This window comes from Neltuma alba, unplaced genomic scaffold, assembly GCF_004799145.2.
Source record: "Neltuma alba isolate B1F8T4 unplaced genomic scaffold, ASM479914v2 tig00011375_pilon, whole genome shotgun sequence".
Lineage (NCBI taxonomy): Eukaryota > Viridiplantae > Streptophyta > Magnoliopsida > Fabales > Fabaceae > Neltuma > Neltuma alba.
The window spans coordinates 406,443-434,156 of NW_021636069.1; the positions used below are offsets into that span (position 1 = coordinate 406,443).

The window sequence follows — 27,714 nt, forward strand, 5'->3', positions numbered from 1 at the left end:
TCATCCATCCATTCGATTTTTATACCACAAAGACCAAAACACACCTTCATTTTACCCTTGTCAATTTGCATTTCCATTGCTTAGTTAACTTAGCGATGGAATACAAAAATGACACATATTTTGAAGAAACCTATATGAAGAAATTACTTTGCTTTTTGTGTTTAATTATTTTGTAAGTTTCTTTCTAGTTCAGGAGGAAAATAAATTTGATTTTGCTTCTATTGATGCTACTTGGGCCTTGGGTCTTCCTCATTTAGCAGTATTTAATCAAATTTAATTTCCTATCAATCTCCTAGAATCATAGTAGATCTAATTTTGTTTTTGAATTTTGAATTTGCTGATTTTCTTGATTCTCCTATGATTATGTAATTATGGACTGATCCTAAAATCTTCTAATAACCTAGGACTATTCCTATAAGTATTGTACACTGTCATTCGAATAATGCAATTGATTTAGGAGAACCACGAATAGGGTCAGGGGTAATTTGGGAATACGAGTAGTAATCCTATAAATGGGAGCTTTGATGGGTGAAATTGGTGTTAAGTGAATTTACCCTCTATTCTCTCTCTGTTAACAAAGGTATCAGAGCCTCTATCCAGTCAATAGCACTATCACCAAACGTTCGATCTAAAGATGCACCGCCTTGATCATGATCATACCCTTCTTGATTTGGTGACTGATCGCCTAGATCAGAAATCTTAAGGATCTTTTAGAGCTCAAGCTTACGGCATCTCAGCTTGAAGATTATTTACGAGAGATGATTTCTAAGCTTTCTGATATGAATCCTTTAGTACCTACTTCTTGAGAAGGGGAATTTACATCTATGCTACTCATCAAACCGAAAGAGAAAAATAACGATGAAGTTGGAGACGAGCTGGCTTTGCAATAAATTGATTCAAATGAAAACATACTAGATGAAGACGTAGATGTCGCTCTTGATGAGCAAGACCAATAGGACACTGACGCAAAATTGATGGATTTTGACAAAGATGAAGACAAGGAATGGGACAAAATTAGAGGGAAATCTAAGACCTAGGGACTAGATGACTCACCAAGTAAGGGATATGATCTTACCGAAAATGTTGCTAGGGTCATCAACACTGAGTTTGCATCAAAACAATCAGGATCTCTAAGCCATAAAGGTGACCACCACTACTGCTACATCTTCGACCAAATCATGCTCTGCACAAGAATGCACATCCATCATTCTCTGCTCACAATGCATCACACACGTCTTCTCCATTTACTATTGAGATTGTTGATTTTAGGGCATCTCAGTCTTCCTTTATTTTGGGCCCTAAGTCTAACTTACTTCCACAATCACTTGGGGACAAACCCAAGTTGCAAGCCAATGGCCCTTCTATGTTCATTGCGAACGCGTCTCTGTTTGTACGGTCAACTATTGTCCACAAGCTAACTCAACTTAGCTTCACTAATCTTGTTCTATGCTTCCGGAGCAAGCTTGAGCCCACTTGCCAGTACGAACTTGAAGTTTTCTTGGCCATAAAGCAGCCTCAATTGCCTGTTGTTATTGAAGCTAAAGTTGGCAGCATTCATGTCAACAGCTCTTTCCTGCTAATTTCATCACCATCAATCTTCAAATCCAAACAAATGTGATTAATTCTTCTTCTCCCAAGGGTGTGCAAAAGCTATTGTTTCTCGGGTCGTCTTGCATTTATGCCAAATTCCACACACCGCGCATCCACCAACGAAGCATTAATTTCAATGAAGAAGAAGACACAGGAAATGCACAAGGGCCTAGACCCAATGTATGCTTCCACATTGGTTTGTGCCCCTCTAGTTTCTTCAAAGGGTGTTCTTCCTTCTCTCCTTGGTCATCATTTTCACTGATGCAAGGATGGAGATGCTGCAAAGGACAGAGATGCGTGGTTCCTTTATCACCACAAGGATATTTTATCCTACCCATGCAAATTCCACTACCGCATTTATTGGAGCTGCTTGTACTGTTTAAAAAATGGGAAAATTCTGACAATGATGTTGGCCAAGGGTGACCCCCAAACAAATCGAGTTGGGGAAACTCTGTTTTTAGGTTAGGTGAAGCTCTTGGAAAAGACGAGTCAGGTGAAGCTTTACAAGTGTTCATGGGTTTTAGAATTTTGCTGCTATGAGTAGTGACTGTCATAGCCGCAATAGAGGAACAACACTATTGGAACTGTGGCATCATGCGAGGAGGGAGAGAATTCATAGAAAAGGTTCTAAAGACATGGAAGAGTGTGGTTCGAATTCCATGCGGTGTGAACTTTGAAGTTTCCGTTTATGTCCTATACATTGACGGAAATGTTTCTATATTTGGTCAGTGTGTGTCTCACGTGGCAACAAGGAGGATCCTATTAAGAAAGGGCTTGACAATAGTGGGGTTTGGGCCTCTGTAGCATATATAGGTCTCTTAAGCATATATGGGTCCAAAAGTTCTTGGATGGATGTGAGGCATAAAGTTTATGAAGTTTCAATGTTGGAAGTTACTTGGGCTTACATGCAGTGTGACAATGGACTTTTGGACCAAGGGCACACTACAGTGGGCTTAGGTTTTGATGCCCATTCATTTGCATTTCGATTTTTTTTTTTTCTTTTACAAGTCTGCAAAGCTAGAGGGAAAAAAGAAAGCTTTATTTTGAGTATTTCTTTTTTTCACTGCTTTTGTACTAATCCTTGACAACAAGGATCTTTTTCTAGGGGGAGTATATTGATACATGGGAATTAGGAATAAGGTGAAGGGTAATTTGGGAATATGGGTAGTAATACTATAAATGGGGGCTTTGATGAGTGTAATTGGCAATGTTTTAAAAGCCGGACCGGAAGTCGAACCGGAAAGATCAACGGGTCATGGTTCAATCGGTCGGATCGGTCAGACCGTTCGGTCGGACCGGTGACGCAATAATTAATTTAAAACTATATTATATATATATAATTAGTATATATGAAAAATATCAAATTATTAAATAATTTAGAAATGCATTTAAATAATCTAAAATTATAATGAAATCATTGAAAATGGACTAAAACCTTATATATTTAAATTTATGTATGTTTAAAATATTTAATGATATTACAAATTATCAATTCATTCAAATCAAAATATTTTTTTAAAAGATAGACCAAATATCGAAACAAAAAGACTAGCGACTCACGATTTTAACATCACAATATATGAAATTTTCAATGAAATAATACTTTATGGTTATAAATAGTCTAAAAATATATCAGGATATTTAAGGGGATCAATTTTTTTTATTTTTCTTCTATTTTTTTAAATTTTTTAGTATTTTTTCAGTCAGGCTAAAAAACCATCCGGTTTTCTGAAAACCATTCCGGTTCCCGATCCAACTCCGATTTCCGGCTTAATAACGGCTCAACTCCGGTCCAATCCGGCTCAACTATGTGAACGGTTTTTTAGTCCAAACCGAGCCGCTAACGAGTCCGGGTGACGGTTCAACCGGTCCGACCGCCCGGTCTGGTCCGGTTCTTTAATCATTGGTAATTGGTATTAAGTGAATTTCATATTTTACTGTTTAGCCTATTTCCTCTATTCTCTCTCTATTACCCATAATAGCAATCTTTTCTGGTATCAAATTATTCAGCTTCTATATTTTATTAGGAAGTTATCTTCAAGCTGTCTCCTAGTAGAGGAAAACCAAATTTGATTTTGTTAGTAAATTGTCACCAAATCTCCTTCCAGTGGAGGAAACCAAATTCGACTTTAATTTTAATAGCAAGTTGTCATCAAGATTACTAAATAAAGAAGGAAATGCTAATCTATAATAGGGGTAGGAAGCTTATGTATGGAAGGACTTTTGGATGAATGAAAATTTAAGCGTATGAAATCTCTCTCTTCCCCTCTTTAGATTCTCTCACTCCCTCTCTAAGTTTTGTGCATTTTCCCATTCCTCTTTCTCTATTTCTCCTTCTACCCTAAATCACTCTGTTTGCATTAAATGTTACATCACTTAGAATTCAAATAAAAGTTCTTAAGCGAAACAACCCAAGATTATACTATTATAGTGCAAACCTTAGTAAATTTGTCATCTTAACTCCCAAAACATGCTACAACAAGGTTGAATCAATGATCTCTCAAAGTCCATAACATCAAAGTGAAATATTATACCTTGAATGACTATCTTTAGGAAGGCTAGCCCACGTATGACAAAGACCTTACAACAATAATAACAACAGAACCTTGCCCCATTAGGTGAAATAATAAAAGCTAAAGATAATAATCTAAGGATAACCCTAATATCTCTAACCAAATATTAAAATATTTGATTCAAGATAAACTAGATCCTATCAACAGCCTATATAATATTTTTCAATAGAAAATATCAAAATAATGTCTATTCATATCTTCCATTATGCCTCAGTAATTGGTATTCTATCACACAAAATAGCTTTTGCATTAAATGTAGCCAGCCAATACATGTGAGACAAAGAAGCAGATGGGATTAGCCTATAGAATTTTGGTATTTAAAAGGTTCTTCATGTGGAGGACTTTTCTTCTAAAAACATGAACAAAGGATTGTAGAGGTGAACATCAATGTAGACTGGGGACTAACCTATCCTGATCGAAGACTAGCCTCAAGTTCCTACTCCTTTGTACGAAGGAACCTAGTTACTAGGAAAAGTTAAAACCAAAAAGTTGTCTCAGAGCAATGCTAAATCCAAGTTAAGGGCATTGGAAGAGGTGTAGCTGAAATGAGTCCTTGGATTTACCATGAGCACTCTATTGTGATAATGACACTATTAGCATGGCTTGAAATCCCATTCAAATGAATGATCTAAACATAAGGAGGTGGATCAACATTTCATAAGAGAAAAGGTTGTAGAAGGAATCATATGTTTAATTTATCTACCTATCAAATTTCAAGTCATAGATGTATTAACAAAAGGACCTCTGAGACGTGCTTTTGAAAGCTGTATTAAGTTCAACATGATTACCATGTATGATCCAACTTGAGAGGGAACTGGGAATATTGTATAATTATTATGAATATTTGAATATTGCCTTATTAGTATTTGTTAGGATTTATTAGACTTTATTAACATTTACTCTATGCATCTCCCTTGTGTAAATAATAGGGTGTAGTGTATGCTTCAGATGTACGAGAAACAATATTGCCCTCAAAAGTCACACAATACTAGTAGTCTTCCCTAACTCAACCTTTTATCTAACTTTAACAACCATATAACAATACACCTGACCCCTAAGTAACTAACTATTTATACTAATAGTTTTTCCCAACCAACTAACCATCAGCCACCATGAGCCTGACTCCAATTTGCTGTTAAACCTTGAGCCTCTCAATCACATATGCATCGAGCTACTCAAAAAAATCATTCGTTGGTTCTTAGTATGCCACAACCATATCCAAGTAGCATTTTGGTAAATTTTTACTTTTTGTGTAGTGTTACAAGAACCCAATAGAAAGTCTAGTAGTCTACCATTGGGTATTACATATAGCCATGCTTGGAGAATAAAAAGCAATCTCTCTTGAGTGATCAGATTAGTGTTAAATCTTAGTACAAGGATTTGCCTATGGGCATTTGTGGAAAATCTTGAAACTATCTCGCTGGAATCAGGATGAGAAAAGTATTTTTATTATTCATTAATAGGATTATAGGCTTTAATGTTTTTCCACTTATATCGCTGAAATAGTTGTTTAAAGCCCTGTAAAATAATCAAATTCAATACAATATACATGAATTCATTCAATCAGTCTTCCTACTCACAACGTCTATTAGGGATTATGGTTGGAAAGGCTCCTATGAAGGTTCATGGGGGGGGGGGGGGGATGTTCAATGAAGGTTCCACAACATGTCTACATTGTCCATAATTTCATTCATTATGACATCGCAAAACATGTACACCTTGACAAAAAACTTCATAAAGTGAAAAATGGATCTAGAAATCATCAATCTTGATAATATTATTCCTCAAAGTCAAGTAACTAACATGTTGACCAAAGCTTTGCTTAAAGTCACATTTGAATTTTTGCAAAGCATGCTAGGAATGGTAAGTATCCATCTACTAGCATGGGGCCGGTGCTAATGATGGGTGCCTAAACAGGATGAGAAATCTACCCCAAAAGCTAGTTGTTGAGACACAAAACACACCCACTTAAATACTTCATTATGCATTCCATACTATTCAATGTGGGAATTAGCATCCCATGATACCAAGTTTCCATTAATTGAACTCTTATGGAAAGCCGAAGTCTTAGTAGCTACACTCCATAACACTTTACTTGGCCACCTGCCAGTCAAAACCCCCCATAGGCAATCCTCTCTAAAACTACCAACAACTTGACTTTGCTATCAATTGATGGACACTAAAGTGGGATTGAAAACCCCAACTCATAAGCTAGCTGTTGATGTGAAAAACTTAACCCACTTAAATATCCCATTAAACATCTCATTCAACTCAATCTCATTTAGGTATCCCATAATACCAAGTCTCCATTAGTTTCTTAAGTTCTCACGTATGTAACATGTATAGCATCATTTTAACCTTTTCAATTTTTAATCTCCTTTACCTAGTCAATAGTATATCTTCTTTTGTGCTTTAAAAGTGTAGATGTTGCCCAGAAAACTTGAATTTTATTCAATAGTTAGAAGAAACATTTAAAGGCACTCATCCTAGGTTATAGCCTCTCACTAGGAACAGCTAGATGACACAGTTAGAGGGAAATAATTCAAAACATAATCAAATCAGAATGAAAATCGCACCATCTAAGGAAATAATAATAGCTGATAATATCAAATAATATTTAAAACTAAGGAAACTTAATCACGGGCCCAAGCCACAATGTCTTGAACAAAAAGTTTTGTTCCAAGATTTTAGGATCTAAGATATCACATAGGCTCCTATATAATATCAAACGCCTAATTCTTTAAGACTCACTTTATTAGTCAGCAAGTCATAGGTTTCCCCTCAAACAGTAAACAATTGACATTTTAACGGGGAAAAAAAATTTGAAATCAGTTGCACACAAATGACTACAAGGTTGACAAATATCTCCTACAAAATCAAGAGTGAAAAATAGCACATTGTGAAACTAATTTACCTGAATGTTCAGGCTTAATTAACTGAGCACAAAGCCGTTGTTTTCCACCATTTAGCACCTGATCACAAACTCCATCAGCAAACATAAATAACCTTTGATAGTCAAATTTCTTGCTAAACAAACTTGATACATCAGCACAATAATACTTATAATAATGTAACAGAACTAATGGAAGACAACTGGAAAATATTAACTTTGCTGTCTTGTAGAATAATATTTAAGGCCACTGTAACACCAACTTGCATTTTCACTATAGTATTCATGACAAGTGTGATACCAATGAAGCAAATAAATTGAAATGCATCATTAAAGAATGGACATCAAAACACCGTTTGCCCTTTGTGACAGTTAGGTCAACCCTAACACACTTCCATTGACTAATATAAAAGCGGTTCTTAGTTGAAGAGAATTGAAAAAACAAGGTTAAGCTATTTTGCAGAAAAACAGAGTAGAAGCAGCCTAACTGTGATGCCTATTTTCCACGATAAAGCACGATGACATGTGAAGGAGGTTGACCAGCAAAAATCAACCAAACTTGTCCCAATAAAGAAAAGGTAAAAATAAATTAAAACTCAACCAATCCTTTCAGCCAAAAATAAAATGCACAACACAAAGATTTGACAAATATTCAATCTTTGGCAAGTTATGCACTTGTTGCTTGGTGTTCTGTGAGAACACTCATGGCTTATCAAAGGTTGACCCTTTTGTGACATCACCCCTATCATTTGCGAGTGCTTCTTGTGAGTTTCCTGGTGTGATGTCCAAATGATTTTCTAGCAAGGTACTGACAAACAAATTGGATACTGAACTAGTTAAAGCAATGGTTTAAGAGTCAGTAGATTAGACTATAGTCAAACTGAGGTCAAACCGTTGAGAGATAAAAAATTAAAAAATAATTTAAATTTTCATCATACCATCCAAGAACTAAATATCAATTTAGCATCTTGAGTCATTAATAAAATAATAATACACTTACAATTTCTTTCCAACCTTCTTTACAATTCTTCTGACAAACTGAAATCAAAATATCATACTTCCAAAATCGCTAAATACTCACCCTAACAAAATATCAAAATAGATATATGATAACAAAAAATTCCTCCCTGCAATCATTCAATGACTAAGTAATAATTATCAACTTAAAAAAAAACAGAGAGAGAATTTTTTTCCATCAAAATAGCTTTTAGAAAAAAAGAGGCAATCAATTAACCCACCAAACCAGTCAAGATAACTGGGTTACTCCTAGGCTGGTCCGAGTTACTCTGGGGTCACCCTTGGTTAGATTTTTCCGATTCACAATGGTTGACTGGACAAGCCAGGTCACTGGTTTCCAATCCAACCCAGCTGATCTGATTTTAATACAGTGGTTTCTAGGGTCCTAGAGTAGATCACCTATGGGGTTCACACCATTTTGCTTTATAGCATGGGTTCCTCTAAACAGGTTGTCTTGTGTCTTTTTCCTTCCTTCACTTTTCATCTTCTTCATTCTCAACTTCACCATTATCTTTTCTATCTAGAGTCAATTCATCTTCCAAATTTTATCGTTCATCAAATCTAATTCCATGATGGAAAAAAAATATTGATCTTGCTACTAATTTTTCTCCTTTTCTTTGAAATTTGCATATCTAAAAAGAGAGGCAAAAGGCACTTTGCTCAAAGGGGAAAGCAACAAAGGAAATAGCCAAGACAAATTGTCTGAAAAAAGATCAGTAATAGGGAAAAAAAAGGAGCAAAAGTACACATATGAAGAAAAAGTTATAGGAGGGGGAAAAAAAAAAGGAGATTACAATAGGATAAAAGGCTTGGATTTGGAATTGGTAAATCTTTGATCTAAAAATCCCATTATTTCCAAATCTGATTTGATTGAATCTTCATTCCTCAAATCTGGTTTGACTCTATCTTATTCATCAAATTTTATTTTATTTCTTTATACAAATCTCAAATTCTTTAATTTATTTATGTATTTTGCATATTTCTTTTGAAAAAAAAAATTTCTCTATATTTTCCAAATCTGATTTTCCTCCATTCTAACATTTGTTTCATGCCACCTTGTCTCATATTTTGAGTCCCTAAGTTTGATGTTGTCCCTAAAGTCACTAGCTCTTGCCTCTGAATTTGCAGCTTATATTCGATCAAGAAAACTTGTAGTTAAGAAGTTCCAGCCGAAAAGGAAAGAGAGCAAATTAGGCAAAAAGCCAAATTTCAGTGAAAGAGGAATGAATTTCTATTGTGACTAGATTATGTATAATCAAATCTCAAGTAGTTGATCTTCTCGCCAAGCCACTTTCTAGGAAGAAATTTGATGCATTAAGTAGCAAGCTGCGAATGCTTGATACAGATTCACCTGTTGGATGGGGAGCATTGGAGGAGGTGTTGGGCAGCATTCTAAGGCCGAATACACAGTTCCATCTAAGATGCTTACATTATCCATTCTAATATCGTAACCCAATTATATAGGACAACGAGTCAGATTTGATTTATTAGATTTATTTCCATTGTCTCTTATGTATAGAGGCAATTAAAGAAGTTAGTTCATGGAAGCAAGATCAGGTTTGGAACTTGGAACATTAGGACCCTATATGGTAAATCAAGGGAGGTGGTGGAAGTAATGGACAAGCGGAAGATTAATATTTTGTGCTTCAAGAAACTAAATACGTTGCAGAGAAGGCTTTCAAATGTACTAATGGTTTCAAACTTTGGTACACGGGAAAGGTAGGCACAAGGAATGGAGCTAGTATTATCGTCGATAATGAATAGAAAAAGAATGTGGTGGAAGTCAAAAAGATAGAAAATAGAATCATTTCTTTAAGAATAATCATGAGGGGAGACACTATCAATGTGGTTAGTGCATATACACCTCAAGGGCAATAGACCATCTTAAGGAGAAATTTTGGACAGATATGGAGGGTTTGATTCAAAGCATACCACTCGTGGAAAAGATTTTTATTGGTGGTGATCTTAATGGACATGTTGGTAAAAAAACAGGGCAATATATAGGGGCTCATAGTGGTATGGGTTTTGGAGTACGTAATAATAAAGGGCAAACTATTATTGATTTCTCCCTCATGTACAACCTCAAATTGTTAACACGTGCTTTGAGAAAAAAGAGGAGCATTTAATCACTTATAAGAATGGAACCTCTAGGTCGCAGACTGATTTCTTTCTAGTAAGGAACCCTAATAGAAAACTCTGCACAAATTGTAAACTAATTCCTAGAGATGGTATGACAGCACAACATAAGGTACTAGTCCTTAATGTATGTATTAAGCGTATAAAACAAAAGCGACAACAAATATCAACCCCAAGGGTCAAATAGTGGCAATTAAAGGGAGAGAAGGAAGAGACTTTTAAAAGGACTCTTTTAAAAGAAGGGGGTTGGGAGCTACAAGGAAATGCTAATCTTATGTGGATGAAAATGACTAAGAAGGTCCAAAAGGTGGCTAAAACAATTTTGAGTAAATTAAAAGGTCATGGTTGAAGAGATAAGGAGACATGGTGGTAAAACGAGAATGTGCAAGAGCAAATCAGGCATAAGCGAGATTGATTTAAAGCGATACATTTGTTTAATAATACTGAAAATTAGGAAATGTACTGTGTAGCTAAAAAAGAGATTAGGAGAGCAGTGGTTGAAGCTCGTTCTAAAGTTTTTGAGGAGTTCTATAAGGATTTAGGGACTAAGATTGGGAAATGCAAGATTTACAAGATTGCAGAGAATAAAGAAAGAAAAACAAAAGATTTGGACCAAGTAAGATGTATAAAGCACGAAGAAGATAGAGTTTTGGTTATTGATGGTGATATTAGGGATCGATGAGAAGCCTACTTTTATAAGTTATTCAATGATGGGGGCGAAGGATTGACTTATGAGCTTGAAGATTTGATAATTGGAGAAGAGAAACATAATTTAGCTTTTTATCGAAGAATTCGAATTGGTAAAGCTATGGAAGCTCTTAAGAAAATGGAAAACAATAAAGCAGTTGAACCTGATAGTATTCCTATTGAAATTTGGAAATGTTTGAGTGAAGGTGGTGTGCTATGGTTTATTAAGTTATTCAATGAGATATTGCACTCCAAAAAAATGCCTAATAATTGAAGAAAAAGTACTTCACTGTCTATTTATAAGAATAAAAAAGATATCCAAAACTATGCTAGCTACAAGGAGATTAAACTCATGAGCCATACCATGAAATTGCGATAGAACATAGGTTGAGATTGGATACATGTATATCTAAAAACCAATTCATGTTCATGCTAGGAAGATCAACAACAGAAGCGATTTATTTACTGGGGGGTTAATGAAAAAGTATCGAAGCCACAAAAGGGACTTGCATATGATTTTTATTGATTTGGAAAAACCTTATGACCGTGTGCCTAGAAAAGTGCTTTAGAGAGCTTTAAAAGAGAAAGGTGTGCGTGTCGCTTATATCAAAATCATACAAGACATGTATGAAGGGGTCACAACTAGGGTTAGAACGCCGAGCGGTGAGATAAAGGGCTTTCCTATAAGAATTGGCCTACATCAGAGATCATCTTTGAGTCGTTATCTATTTAACTTAGTTCTCGATATTCTAACTGAGCATATCAAAGAAGATATCTCTAAGTGCATGTTTTTTCCTGATGATATTCTTCTCTTGGCTGAGTCAAATGAAGAGATCACCGCTAAACTTGAGATATGGAGAAAAACCTTGAAATCGAAAGGTTTCTATTTGAGTAGAAGCAAGACAGAATATATGCATTGTGTTTTTTGTGAGAGACAAGTTAGAATAGATTTGAAGGTCAAATTGGAAGATCAATTCATTCCATAAGTGGAAAAGTTTATATATTTGGGATCAATTATGCAAAAAGATGATGAAATTGATGGAGATGTTAGTTATAGAATTCAAGCTAGGTGGTTTGGATGGAGAATAGCGACAGGAGTTATCTGTGATCGGAAGGTATCTAATAAAATCAAAGGAAAGTTTTACCGCATTGCTATAAGACCAGCAATGCTATATGGCAGTGAGTATTGAGCTTTAAAGGAACAACATGAACATAAAATGGCAGTTGCCGAAATGAGAATGCTGAGATAGATGTGTGGTCATACAAGAAAAGACAAGATCCGTAATGAACATTTATGAGGAAAAGTTGGAGTGGTTGCTATTGATCAGAAAATGGTAGAAAACCGATTGAGATGGTTTGGTCACGTGTAAAGAAGGCCTTGAGACACGCCAGTGAGAAGAGTTGATCAAATATTATAGAGTCCTCTAAAAAGGAGTAGAGAAAGACCGAAGACAACACTTAATGAAGCCATTGAACAAGATCTTTTCATTAACAATATATCCAAAGATTTGGCTTTGAATAGGACTCAATGGCATCGTGCAATCTATATAGCCGACCTCACCTAGTGGAATAAAACTTTGTTGTTGTTGTTTTGCATCTTGTATAGATATTACTAGATTTTATTACGGTTTCCAGAACATTATATATTGTTCTGGTTTGTACGGTCTTTACATATCAATAAGAATTGAGAAACTTCAGTAGATAACTACAAACCTTAGCTTTAGGGACTGTCCAACCTTTCTTAGGACTCCAATCCAAAGATGGGCGGATGTCTTTGTAGAAAGCTTCATAGCTTGATCCTTCACCCACTGGAGGGGGGAACAAATCGATCTTGAAAATAGGACAAGCAAAATATATAAAGAATTAGCAAAAACTTCCATGGAAACTATTTTCATAAGCATCATGTTCTAGGGGGGGAAAGTAGAAAGATGCAAAAAAAAAAAAAGTCATGCTAAATTCATTTGATTATATTGTTAGTTATAATATAATTTGGGTAGACAATTAGCAACAAAAAAAAAAAAAAACCATGTCTTGTACAAAGCATAAATCACTAATTGTTAAAAAGAGGAAAGAAATATTTTTGTTCCATTTAATATTTTTAATGCTGTCTCTAATAGAGTACCAAATGTGCAGTTAATTTGTGAACGTGATTTTATTTCATTAATATTTATTTTAGTGGATTTGGTAGTAGTTCTAGTGGTCAATTTAAGTGAAGCATAAGTTTAGGAGCTAGTGGAGTCTGTTAAGATTAGGATTATTTACTGAGTCAAATATTTTATTGTAAGTATTTTTTACTAAGTCTGTTATTTTCTTAAGTGTATTTTATTAGGATTATTTACTCATTCTTCATGCTCTTTCATATTCTTCATTGTATCATAGTGTCTATTGATTGTGCGTCATTCAAATAACTAGTCCATCACTTCTTTTTTGTGTTTTCTTGATTGTTACACCATTTTTTAATCCTAAAACCGTACCCAACAAGTGTTGATTGTTCCACCCACTATGTCTTGTGATTGAAACATCATACCAACAGTCAAGGATGTCAATCAAATATTCAATGACCAATACACACATCTACACACACCTATCCCAATAATCTTCCCCACACACTGCCACATGATAGAGTGTGAAGCTCTCTTTCAGACCATTATTCATCCAATTATGTGTGTCAACTGCCAATTTGTTGAGTCCAATCTGTCATTTTTCATGATTTGCCACTGTTTGTGTTGTTTCAGTTCGTCTCGATTCTACACCATTTCAGTGTTGTTTGGTCTTTGTTCATGTTCTTTTTGGCTCTATCCAATCCACTTAAGCCTTGTTCAGCCTTTGTTTGCTATCCATAAGCTTTCTCCTTCCCTAAGGTCTTTCTACATTATATGTCATCATTTCTGGCCTTGTTTCAGCATCTTCAAGTTTATAGATGCCATCTTTTGCTCCTAAACTATTTACTTTTCCCACCTCTTTTTCAAAAACTCCCTCTGTTGCTCCCAAAACATTGGATGGGTTGAATCAAGCTACATGGACTACTTTTATGGAGCTTTGGTTCCTTGGACAGAGTTGCAAAGATCAACTCAAAGGTGAAGGATGTTTGAAGAAACTAAAGGAGAAGTTTGGAAGAAAATCAATCATTAGTTAATAGCCTATAATAATAGTTAGTTGACCATGAGTTACCACAAATACTGCATAAATGTAACAGCCTCATCCCACTTGTTGCAATAGGTGAAATCATGCTCGTGACAAGTGCTACTCCTAACATGACTTCTCCAAGAAATTTGATGTTGCCTCAAGTAAGAATGCTAGTCAAGTTGCTTAACACATAGCTTCCAGTTATGTATTTCATCAACACACAAAACATATCAAGATTGATTATCACTTTGTCATGATAAAATTCAAGAGAACTTTGTTTCTACAGGACATATGAAGACTGTAGGTCAGTTAGTGATTTGTTTACAAAAGCTCATAATAGGGCTTGGGTTAAATATCTTTGTAACAAGTCAGACATGATTAACATTTATACCCTGTCTTAAGGGAGAGTGCAAAGATATCAAAAGATGGAACGTAGATAGTGTAATAGTGTAACTTATATCATTATGATAGGATAAGATGTTTTCCTGTCATTATGAGCCACTAATGCCTATCCTCCTCCCTCCTCTATTTATAGGCCATCCCTTGCTTTGAAATATAAAAGAGATTCATATCCTCCAATATTTTCCTCTCCAATGCATCTTAGAAACTTGTTCATCTACCTCCTAGTAAATCTACTGCTCAGTGTCAATTGGTATTTAAGTGTCAAAATCCAATCCCTAATTCCTAGCACCAGCCATTTGGATCAGATCCCTTAAATATGTGTATTTCCTTTTCTACATCACCTAGAATCACGGTCTCCAATCATGAGGATTCCCTATCATAAATTCTATTCAATACAATGAGATTTCCAAATATATTGTAAGGAAATCTGATCCTATTTATATACTATCTCTATAATGAAACTATGGAAAAACACTTCTGAATCATTCTTCCAATAATAAGGTTGGCATTAATACTACTATTAGGTACTATTAGATGCTTGAACTTGTTGCCAAGGACTATATAGGACCTTGTCTTGGATTATGGTGATACTTTCTCTCCTATGGCTAAAATTGCATCCATCTAAATGTTACAATCTATTTCTTCTAATACTAGTCAAATTGAAATACTTAAAGGTACCAAAATACATTATTATAGTGGCAATCTCTTGAGAAACATTCACTGGATGTCCTAAAGGAAAACATTCATTGCATAATCTTATAGGAAAAAAACAATACTTACATCAAGTTTCTTATATCCACTATCTCAAGTTCTCCAATCACACATGGCCATATGCCCTATTTTTGAAATATTAGCATTTAATTATAAATCTCCATGAAACAAAAAGGGACACATGGCCATGTGTGATTGGAAATCTTGATATAATGAATATAAATAACTTGACCTAAGTTTTTTCCAAACAAAAATATTAGAATGTCAACCAATTGACACTTAAGTGGATCCTAACATCAAGCTTCTTTGAAGATAACGGATGCCTCAGATGGATCTGGGTAGTGAGTCAATTCCAACAACCACTAAACACTAGTCATTGGGATGTAGTGATAGTATTCTTACCTAGAAGGACTTGTATAAGAATCACAACTACCCCCAAATAGAGAGATATGATGATGCTGATTAGACAGGATTGCCTTCTCATCATTGATCTAATACTAGGCATTACAAATTTCTTGGAGGAAATCTTATCGCTCAGAAAGCTAAGAAAACAGACATCATAAGATCAAGTACCTGAACCAAATACCATGCCATGACACTACCAGTGTGTCAACTTATATGGACAAGACAATTACTCCAAGATCTTCAATTTGAGGATCTTCACTTCATAACATAGAAGTGTAAAAATTAAGCTCCACCACACAATGTCCCTAATTCTGTGTTTCATGAGAGGACCAAACACCTTGGAGTTGATTGTTATTTCATTAGAGATTTTCTTGTCAAGAACCACTCCCACTAACCACATCAACTCCAATGATTAACTAGCTAATGCTCTTATAAAAAGTATTAATGCTTTATTAGGTACCTATGAAAGTTTTTTACACAAATAGAAGTAAAATTAGAGGTAGAAAAGGAAATGAAAGTAGATTTTAAAACATGTTTGGGGATAGTGCAAGTAAGATATAATTTTTAATTAAAATAGCATTTATATTTTTAATATGAAAATTGAAAAATGTCTTTCATTTGACCTCCACCATTACCAAAAATGCAACGCCGTTTAACAAGAAACATTACATGGATGTAAATGAAAAGAACCAAGAACAAAACCCAAAAGAACATAGCTAGAAACAAGAACAATAACCAAATTGGAGAAATCGAAATCACAAAAAAAATTAGCAAGCTTAAAGAGTGAAAAAATCTTCATAAACAGAAATCAAAATAAATAAATAAAAAAAAAAAAGAAATCCAAATGCTAGAGGGAAATCAAAATGGCAAACCCAGACGATAGAGGAACAAAATTCATTGGATTTTCTTCTTCAAGCTCTTCAATAAAGACTGAGAAGCAGAGGTAGAACATTAAGATTTGCGGTGAACATGGAGCAGGATGAAGCATAAACTATCAGTTATGACATTGAAGAGTGGGATTTTCTTCTCCGAGGTCTTCAATGGAGCTTCACTAATGGCCTCAACACTGCGGGCAGTGCAAACGATAAGAACATTAGCTCAAAGTGAGGTTGAGATTTGTACAAGTGTCGTTGCCATTTTGATCTTGTCCCCATAATCTACCACTATCTGCTGCTATCCTCTATCATCCTCGTATGGTTCTTAGTTGTTTCAGGCAGGGGGCAAAATGGTTAGAAATCAATTTCATAAGAAGTGGAACTCAATTCTCATGGGGCTGAGTAGGAACTAGGTTCCACCCATTTTTATGCAATTGGGCTCCATAGGGAAGTGAGTTCAAGCCTAACAAACATACATATATCTTAATTCAAGTTCCAATTCCACTTCCCTACCTTCAATTTCTTGCTACCAAACAGGGCATAATAGAGCCCTACATTCCTATATTTGCAACAAACTTGACAAATCACCTACATGCTCCAACTTAAAAAGGGAATTCCGAGGATTATGCTTAACTCATCATTTACTGTAAATAAATATAATATAAATTTATTACAGCTGATTAGATAGTAATTAGGCAAATTTAATTTTTCACTACAGGCTGTCAATTCTTGTATATCCACTATAAATAAGATGAACATGCAGATCAGTACTCATTGACGAAATTAATTACTAATAAGTTTTAAATCGCTAAAGAATAATTTACATTATTCCTCTCTACCATAATTATGCGGAGAAAATAATTTAAACCCAACATCTTGGGAACCATGAGCGTTAAAAAGGTTAAAAAAAAAAAAAGAGACTTAAGTAAGTATTACCTGGAACTTCCCATCTTCCAACGTCTTAGCCACTCTTCCGGACCAATAACAGCCATCAGCGCAAAAATCTACCAAATCTCCGACCATCCATGTGTTATCAACAATAACTATTTCTTCGGAGATAGTCCTCATATCAGGTTTTTCTCTTTCAAGATACATAGTTGGATAACAAGGTCGTACCATCAATTTCAAACATTTTTTGGTACGGGGCTTTTGATATACCTTTACCCATTCCAACCCTGCAAACAATATTGTGTTGTCAAAAATTATTATTATTATTAGTTTATCCTAAAAGCTTTAAGCTACAAACAAAAATTACGATTCATTTTCAACAAAATAAGAAATATTTCAAAGATTAATGCTTTAATAACAACAATTCCAAACTTTTAAGCCCTCCAAACTTAGATGGCCATATCCTGTCCAAATAACATGACTAAAAACAAATTCAAAAACCAAGGTATAATACTCTATCATAATTTTAAGCTAAAATAATTAAAAACAAGTACAGTAATGTCAACAAAGACAACATTGTTGGAAGTCCAATCCATCGCTTATCTTATTTGGCCTATCTTGATTACTTATCCCATCCATCTCATTATGGTATGTGACTCTAAAGCAAGCCCCATACGCAATGAACTGCACGCTTATTGTTTCTCATTTCATGTTAATTAGATTTAACCTTGTTTACCCTAGATTCTTCTCTCTTGGCTATACTTTTTTCATGTTGATAAGATTGTAGTGATTGTCAAATACCTCAGGAGGTTTTTAGGGACTGGACCTAGGTCAAACCAGAATAAGTTGGTTGTGCACTTCATCTTCTCTCGAACCCTACACTTCATTAGTGATATTTACCCTATCCATGTCTTACATATTGTTTGGCCATTTAATTTTAAGTTTAATTAAATTCTTATCATCATCCAATTCACATCCTCCCCTCTTGGGTGATTCTTGCATTAATAGTATTCACTATTAGTATAAATGAGTTTCTATGATTCACCTACATACTAGACTCAATCTAAGAAGCAAAACACTCATTACACCACATTATCTATAACTGATGTAAGATATAATCAAGAACAACATTTATAAATTCTTCACTAAATAAATTAATACTTCACATGACTTGAAAACTCAATAATTCTAACTAAGAGCTTAAAACATACCCTGGTCAGGATAATCAACATATTCCATGCGATAGGACAATTCACCATTCTTCTCACGAATCTTTTGAATCTGGGTTGAAGAAAAAAATGCAAGTTGGTTTAGTCACCTACTATAAAGGAAGCTTTAGATTAACATAAAGATAGAGAATGGTTTGAGAGGAAAAGCATGATACAATCTCATGCATCAAAAATAAGATAGTGAATGAAAGCAATCCCACCATGCATTAAGCCAAGAAATGACACAAAGCAGCAAAAGGTATGGTCATCAAAGCTAAAGGTGGAAGATGTTAAGGGGCCTTATTAAAATAAAATTCCATAAGGATTGAACGTTCACCATTAAATAGACCGTGATTATAATTATGTGGACAAATTGAGATGAAAAATATGTTTCTCTTATGTCTTATGACACTAAGATACAAAGGCCAATATGTATACATTATATGACATCATTATATGATAAAATCTAATAAATCCCTATCAAAACTATAGAGGCTAGACAATAATAACTAATATTTATAATCAATGCACAATATTCCCATATTTCTTCTTAAGTTGGATCATAAATGCTAATTACATCCACCTTGCTCATACAACTCTCAAAAGCAAGTTTGAGCTATCTTTTTGTTAATACATCTAGAACTTTAAAACTAGTAGGCAGATAAGTCAAAGATATGATTCCATCTTTCAATTTTTTTTTCCCTCTCTCTAAAGAAATGTGTATCACCCTCCACATGTTTAGACCTTTTATGTTGAGCAAGACTCAAGGCCATACTTTTAGCAATCTTGTCACACTGGAGTTTTGATCACAAATCCACATACTATCTCATTCAAGACTCATTTCAACCGCAACTGTTCCATTATTCCATGCACTGATGCCCTTAACTCGATTCAACATTGCTTGTAGACACACATTTTTGGCTTTTCCAAGTAAGCAAATTTCCCCATATAAAGGCACAAAAACTACAAGTTGATATACATTCAAGATAGGTTCCTCTCCAACTTGCATCTGTGTACACCTCTACAATTCTTCGTTCTTGTTTCCAAAAGAATAAAGCTCTACTAGGAGTACCTATTAAATACCTCGACATTCTAAAGGCTCCTCCCATATGCTTTTTCTTTGTCTCATCTATGTATTAGCTAGCTACACTTACATTAAACACTACATTGAGTAGTGTGAGAGAAGTCAATTAGCTTCCTAGCAAGTCTCTAATATCTTTCTTTATCAACATCCTCCTTTCACATTGTCCTTTTCAATCTCACCAGGCTATTTTCTTCTTCTTATGACTCTTCCTTACTATCCTTCTTGGGCTTCTTTTTCTTCTTGTTTAAGGCCACAATAGGAGTTTCCTCAGGTCTACAATCCAACATGCATGTTTCCTTCAAAAGATCAAATTTGTATTTCTTTCAAAGATACATCGATATCTCATTTTGATCTTGCAACCTCCATTCCAAGAAAGAATTTCAAGTTGCAAATGTTTCATCTGCATGATGCCCTACGAGAATTATGTTGTCAATGTACACAATACAAATGCACTTCTTACTTCGGTAAGCTTAAACATCGCATGATCTGACAATTCCTTTTTGCAACCTTTTTGACCTTGGAACTTCTAGGAATCCATCAAATCATGCACTGGGAGACTACTTCAAACCATATAGAGATTTTTTAAACCTACATACTTGATTACTTATGCTTCTACCAAAGCCTGATGGTAGACTTTTTCTTTTAGTTTTTTGTTTAGGAACGCATTCTTCATACCTAATTGATAAAGTAGCCATACGAGTTTAGTAGCTGCAAACCATACGTCTAGGTGAATCGTCTTGCCACTCAACAAGCTTTTAACTTATCAAGTGTACTCTCAACCTCATATTCAGGGGTATTTCAACAATTTTCCATGTTTCATCCCCCCCGGGGAGCTCTCATTTACTTCATAATTGCTTTTCTCAAATATGGTATTTCCTCTACCTCCTAAATGTTGTTGGGAATATTCAATTCATCTAAATTAGTGACAAAGGCTCAATAACTCTAGGAGAGAGAACTTTATAGGACAAATGCCTTTGAATTGGATACCATATCAAGATTGAGGCTTCTTCCTTAGACTGATAGGCAAATCAAGATCAGATTGTTTACTAACCTATTTAAGGATTTGATGAAAGGGCTTAGGATCAAGTTCTTCAGGAGTTACCACTAGTTTTGACTCCTTTAGAACTTCAAGTACAAGGCATTCTTCTTTTGTTGATTTCTACCCGTGTGTAATCCAATGTATCCTTATCTTTCTATTTCTCTAAGCCTCCCCTTATTTTTGAGCTTTCCTTTATGAGCAACGCTGGAGATGGTAACAATGATGATAGAGGTAATGGTTCTGTTGCCATAGCCTTAGGTTCAAGTAACACCCATTCTATATTATGTTCTAATTCCCAAGTCTGAGATTCTCTAATGCTCTCCCCCTCAATTGAAGAAAGGAAAAAGAATTTTATACCACTGATAGGTACATTTAGAAAAATTCTATGGGGTTGCAAGTGCTACTGATAGGTATGTTTCTTATATGAAAGCCTATCCTCATATAAAAACCTTTGTTACAAATGCTAAAAGTGTGAGGATACCAAAATGCTTCAATGAGGCAATTTTTGATAATAGATGGAAACAAGCTATAGAAGAATAACTAAGAGCTATGCATAAGAACCAAGCCTAAAAAATTATTGACTTAACCAAAGGCAAGTTGATTATGGGAAGTTAATGGGTCTAGGTTGTGCAATATAAGATGAATGGCAATATAAATAAGTTTCAACCTAGGTTAGTGGCTCAAGGATTTACACAGATCAAAGGTATTAATTACTTAAAAAAATTTTGCTTTATTGCTTAACTTCAATAGTATAAAGGTATTATTGTCTATGCTCCTATATTTAGGGTAATCTAGTAACATAGAGACGTACGAAACGACTGGTTTCTCGAATCTTAGTTAAATCTAAATATAGAGCATTGGCTCTTGGTGTACATAAAGGGAAATGGCTTATTAGACTCTTTGAAAGAACTCAAGGTTGGAGTTGCCACTAGTGCTACAATTAGGATTGCTAATAATCCTATTTATCATGATCAAACGAAACATGCAGAAATTGATAAGGACTTCACCTAAAAAAAATGCCAAAGTAATCAATCTACCACATATCTAACCAAAAAGTAAATTGCATATGCAATGGCCAAGTCAGTAAGCCAATAGAAGTTTAAAGATTTCAAGAGCAAACTGGAAATGATCAAACATCTATTCATTAGCTTGGTGTAAGTATTGGAAGTAGGCCTACTGCCACTAATGGGCCCATTAGGGGTTTTAGCCCGTTTCTATTTGATCATATCCTAATGTTCATTTTTTTTATATGTTATTTTCATTAGTAGCATCTTAGTTTTTGTTGGAAGACAAAGCCCAAGCCCAATAAGCTGTGTTTTATTTATTTATTAATTCCATTCTTTGTATTCAGTTTATCAGTCTGATTAGATTTATCAGATAGATTAGGATAGATCTCTTTGATTTAGTCATTTACCCTAGATTTAGGTATCTTAGCAAGTTATATAATGTACTTAATGCTTCAGTAATATACACCAATTAAAACTATTGCTCTCCTCTCTCATGGTATCAGAGCTGGCGACCGAGAGAGAGGGTGAAAGTCACGGCTTTGACCGCAGCTAGGACCAGTCGGAGAAAGAGTGAAAGTCGCGTCCTTATTCGCGACTAGGACCAGGTAATCTGGTCGCAGGAAGACCGACGACAAAAGCATTTGAAGTTGGCGACCGAAGACCGAGGGAGCATGACTGGGTCGAGCGACTGAAGACCCAGTGCCTAATGATCGCGTCTGAAGACCAAGGGAGCATGACTGGGTCGAGCGACTGAAGACCCAATGCCCAATGATCGCGTCTGAAGATCGAGTGAGCACGTTTGGGTTGAGCGACTGAAGACCCAGTGACTGCGTCTGAATTGGCGAACGCCACCAACCGAGAAATCTGATCGCATTTGAGTGAGCAACTGAGACCGAGTTGAACGAAGGCACGATCATATCCGTGCTACCTAGTGAACCCGACGTGAACCCGACTGAGACAGAGTTACACAAAGGCACGGTCATATTCGTGCTACCTGGTGAACCCGACGAGATGGAATCTGGTGAATTTCCACCTCTATTTGGCACAATGAGGCGCCCTTCATCAGCGTTTACAGCAGGTACAGCACCATCATCGTCTTCTTCTGCATTGGGTTCTTCTGCATCGGGCACGGGTTCTTCTCCTTCAATGGTAATAGAATCTGGATTGACCACCGAGACTCCTCAGATGTTGGTCGCTCACAAGTTGAATGGAAGTAATTATTTACAGTGGTCTCAAAGTGTCCTGATGTACTTACGAGGCAGAAGAAAAGAAAAATACATAACTGGGAGGCCCCACAACCAAGTCCTGATGACTCAAAGTATGATACTTGGTTTGCTGAAAATAATCTGGTGATGACCTGGTTATGTAACTCCATGACAGTAGATATTAGTGAAGGCTATCTGCTTGCTAAGACGGCAAAGGAAATATGGGATGCTGCTAAAAGAACATACTCAGCTATGGAGAATACTGCTGCTCTGTTTCAAATCAAAAAGGCACAGAGAGAGATGAAACAAGGAAGCATGACAGTGACATAATATTATACTACTCTCACACACTTGTGGCAGCAGTTGGACATGTTTGATGTCCATGAATGGAAGTGCAGCAGTGATGCCCAACTATATAGGGAACTGGTTGAAAAAGAAAGAACCTATGAGTTCTTACTTGGTCTCATTGACATGTTTGATGATGTAAGGGGAAGAATTATGGGAATGAAGCCACTGCCATCACTGTTCGAAGCTTTCAATATGGTCAGATGTGAAGAAAGCAGAAAACGACTCACCCCGAGTGTATCTGCACCCTCTAAGTGTTCAGCATTAGCAGTACATGGTAACAATGGATCAGATCAGAGAGGAAAGAAGAACTCCAAAGGATGGTGTGACCATTACAACAAAAATGGTCATACTAGGGATATATGCTGGAAATTACACAGCAAACCAGCAAATCTGAAACAAAAACGAAGACCGGAGAATAGGGGGTATGCTGTGGTGACCAACGAGAATGAGGAGAATGGAGAAACTCTTAGCCGAGAAGAACTAAAAGTACTCAAACGAATCCTTGAGAAGCAAAATAACTCTACCTCTACCCCTAAAGCAAATCTGGTGAAGTCAGGTAATTCTATTATAGCCCTAAATGCCTTGGCAACCAGTGATAATACTTGGATTGTTGACTCGGGAGCTACAGATAATATGACGGGTAATAAAGCTTTGTTCAGAATTATAAAGTATTGCCGTGATGAGAATCTTAAAGTGAAAGTTGCTAATGGAATCTTCTCCAAAGTTTGTGGTGTTGGAACTGTCAAGATTTCTGATAACTGAGAATTACAAAATGTTTTATTTGTCCCAGCACTTGCATGTAATTTGCTATCAGTGAGTAAAATAACTAAAAATCATCACTGTCGAGTGTTTTTTGATGATACCGGGTGTGTTTTTCAGGATTTGACAACGAGGAGGAGGATTGACATTGCTAAAGAATGGGACGGACTCTATTATCTTGAAGGCTCAAGGATCACCAATAAACATGTGGGCAAGGCTTTGTTTAGTTCAAATTCTTCAAATAAGGATGTATTATTATGGCACTCTAGGATAGGCCATCCCAGTGTTGACTATATGAAACACTTATTTCCAGATTTATTAAATAAAAGTTCAGTTCCTTTTCTTTGTGAAACTTGCCAGTATGCAAAACAAACTAGAACTTCCTATCCCAAACAACCTTACAAACCAACCGCACCCTTTACCTTAATACATAGTGATATTTGGGGACCTGCAAGAGTTAAATCAACCTCTAACGCTAGGTGGTTTGTGACCTTTATTGATGACCATACTCGAGTAACTTGGGTATACTTGATGAAAGAAAGATCGGAAATTTTTAACATTTTTAGAAGTTTCCACACATTTGTGAAAACTCAATTCCAAGGGACAATCAAGATATTAAGAAGTGACAATGCAAGAGAGTACCTCAGCACAACCTTAAAGGAATTTCTTGACCAGCAAGGAATCCACCACCAAACCTCGTGTGCATACACCCCGCAACAAAATGGGGTAGCTGAACGGAAAAACCGACATCTCCTAGAAGTCAACCGAGCCATTATGATTGCCAGAAATGTTCCAAACCTATTTTGGGGAGAAGCTATTCTCACATCAGCCTACCTAATCAATAGAATGCCCACAAAAGTACTCAACTATCAAACCCCCATTCAAAAACTTCTTGAAACCTACCCAGATTCACCCCTAGTCTCAGACATTCCCTTGAAAGTATTTGGATGTGTAGTGTATATACATCAAGATGATAGCAACAAACTGGAACCAAGAGCTTTAAAATGTATCTTTCTTGGGTATTCTCCTACCCAGAAAGGTTATAAGTGTTATTGTCCACAACCAGCAGAGTTTATGTTACTAAGGATGCCGTATTTTCCAAAGAAGATGCATACTATCCCAAGTTACCCATTCAGGGGGAGAATTATGACACTGAAGAATGGCTAACCTTGAATGTCCCTGCTCAAACAATCCTAGACATCCCTGAACCAAACCCACAAGCTTCTAAAAACCTAGCTTCCTCTATTCAACCTGAACCTGAAGATCCAAACCCACAAGCTTCTGAAAACCTAGCTTCCTCTATTCAACCCGAACCTGAAAATCCAAACCCACAAGCTTCCTCTACTTAACAAAATCACAGCCATCTGGAAAATAGTGTTGAGGTGAATACAAGGATGGACCAGGAAGGTAGTACTGAAACTGATGATGAAGAAGAACAACTCGCAGAAGAGCAGCAAAATAATAGAGTCTCTCACATTCCGAGGCATAACCAAATCTCCAATTCAATGTTAGATCCTGAAGAACTTGGGTGGCCAATTGCTCTCAGAAAAGGGGTAAGATCCTGTACTCAGCATCCCATCAGTAAATTTGTTTCCTATGATAAATTATCTTCTAGAATGCAGACATTTGTAGCAAACTTATCCAGTGAGAGAGTACCTAAGACGTTTCAAGAGGCTATTGGTAACTCTAATTGGAAACAGGCTATCAATGAAAAGTTGGAAGCATTGAAACAGAATGAAACATGGGAAATTACTAATTTACCCGCAGGAAGAAGACCAGATGGAAGATAACGAATTACTAAGTTGTAAGTTAAATACCAAAATGCCCTCATTAGGAAAGAGAGCATGACAATCTTAAAAGAAAGAATGGGAGGAGATGTGAGTTGGAGACAATAAATATGGGTAAATAGGAATCAAACAAAAAATAGAGACAACTTTTAAGTGTCTCTTATATTTAGGAACATGCTATAAGCATCAAATGTCATAATAAGGAACGGAGGGAGTATAAAGCAAGACTTGTAGCTTGAGGATATACACAAACATATGGGGTTGACTATCAAAAAACCTTTGCCCCGGTAGCTAAGCTTAACACCATTAAGGTTCTTTTATCAGTAGCAGCCAATCTAGACTGGCCACTTTATCAGCTAGATGTGAAAAATGCTTTTCTGAATGGGGATCTTAAGGAGGAAGTATATATGGAGATACCTGCTGGCTTGAAGAATTCAACAAATTGCTCAAATTTGTAAACTCCAGAAATCATTGTATGGGTTGAAACAATCCCCTAGAGCTTGGTTTGGAAGATTCTCGATGACCATGAAAAAAATGGGATACTCACAAGGGCACTCAGATCACACACTCTTCATAAAGCATGTTGGTGATCAAATAACCATCCTGATAGTGTATGTAGACGATATTATGATTACAGGAAATGATGAAGGGGCCGTAAGAAGGTTAAAGAGATCATTTGCAGCTGAGTTCGAGATGAAAGATCTGGGACAGATGAGGTATTTCCTTGGGATGGAAATTAGTAGAACCAAACAAGGAATAAATGTCTCTCAGAGAAAATATACATTGGATTTGTTGCAAGAAACCGGTATGCTTGGAGCCAAACCTGCAGAAACCCCCATGGAAACTGACTGCAATTTAGAATACAAGAAGGATGGGATACAGGTTAACACCAGAAGATACCAACGATTGGTAGGAAAACTCATCTATTTGGCTCATACAAGACCAGATATAAGCTACGCCGTGGGAGTTGTAAGTCAGTTTATGAATCAACCGCAAGAGCAACATATGGAAGCGGTATATAGAATTCTGAAATATTTGAAGATGAATCCAGGAAAGGGGTTATTCTTCAGGAAAGGAGAAGCTAGAGGAATAGAAATTTACACAGATGCAGATCATGGGCGGTCCTTGCTAGATAGGAGGTCTACTACTGGATACATCACTTACTTATGGGGAAATCTGGTTACCTGAGAATAAGAAGCAACCAGTGGTTTCCAGAAGCAGTGCCGAAGCAGAACTAAGGGCACTAGCCCTTGGGGTCTGCGAAGGAATCTGGATAGTTAGAGTTCTAAAAGAACTTAGACTAATGCATACTGGGCCAATAAAACTTTGGTGTGATAGTAAATCAGCCATGGAAATGGCCCTAAATCCTGTACATCATGACAGGACAAAGCATGTTGAAATTGACAGACACTTCATAAGAGAAAAGATTGAAGGTGGTATCATTGACTTATCTTACATCCGAACCAAAAATCAAGTGGCAGATTTGTTTACTAAACCATTGCCCAGAGACTCATTTGAAGGACTAAGGAGCAAGCTAGGAATGATTGACATCTATTCACCAGCTTGAGGGGAGTGTTGGAAGACAAAGCCCAACCCAATAAGCTGTGTTTTATTTATTTATTAATTCCATTCTTTGTATTCAGTTTATCAGTCTGATTAGATTTATCAGATAGATTAAGATAGATCTCTTTGATTTAGTCATTTACCCTAGATTTAGGTATCTTAGCAAGTTATATAATGTACTTACTGCTTCAGTAATATACACCGATTAAAACTATTGCTCTCCTCTCTCAGTTTTCATGTTTTCCAAGATTATAGGAGGGATATTAGTTATGTAATTAGATTATTTTCCTTATATCTCACCTATATATGTATTCATTCCTATCTGAAATTTACAAAGTATAAGCCCTTTTTTTCCATTGATCTGATAGTTCAACTTATATAGGAGAGTCTAGGGTCATATTTTAGCAATCAAAC

At 35.9% G+C, this 27,714-nt stretch overlaps 1 protein-coding gene across 8 annotated transcripts in view; it reads right to left on the reverse strand.

The window, feature by feature from the left end:
* LOC114712583 (uncharacterized) overlaps nt 1-27,714 on the reverse strand; it is a 61,264-nt gene that overhangs the window by 13,805 nt on the left and 19,745 nt on the right. For 7 of the 8 annotated variants that reach the window (XM_028897130.1, XM_028897133.1, XM_028897132.1 and 4 more), the window contains exons 3-6: nt 18,512-18,581; nt 17,349-17,587; nt 12,607-12,723; nt 7,078-7,135 (exon numbers count right to left, since the gene is read on the reverse strand). In XM_028897130.1, coding sequence (XP_028752963.1) covers nt 7,078-7,135; nt 12,607-12,723; nt 17,349-17,587; nt 18,512-18,581 — 484 coding nt within the window. The remainder of the gene's footprint in view (nt 1-7,077; nt 7,136-12,606; nt 12,724-17,348; nt 17,588-18,511; nt 18,582-27,714) is intronic. The other variant, XM_028897136.1, reaches the window with a different exon arrangement.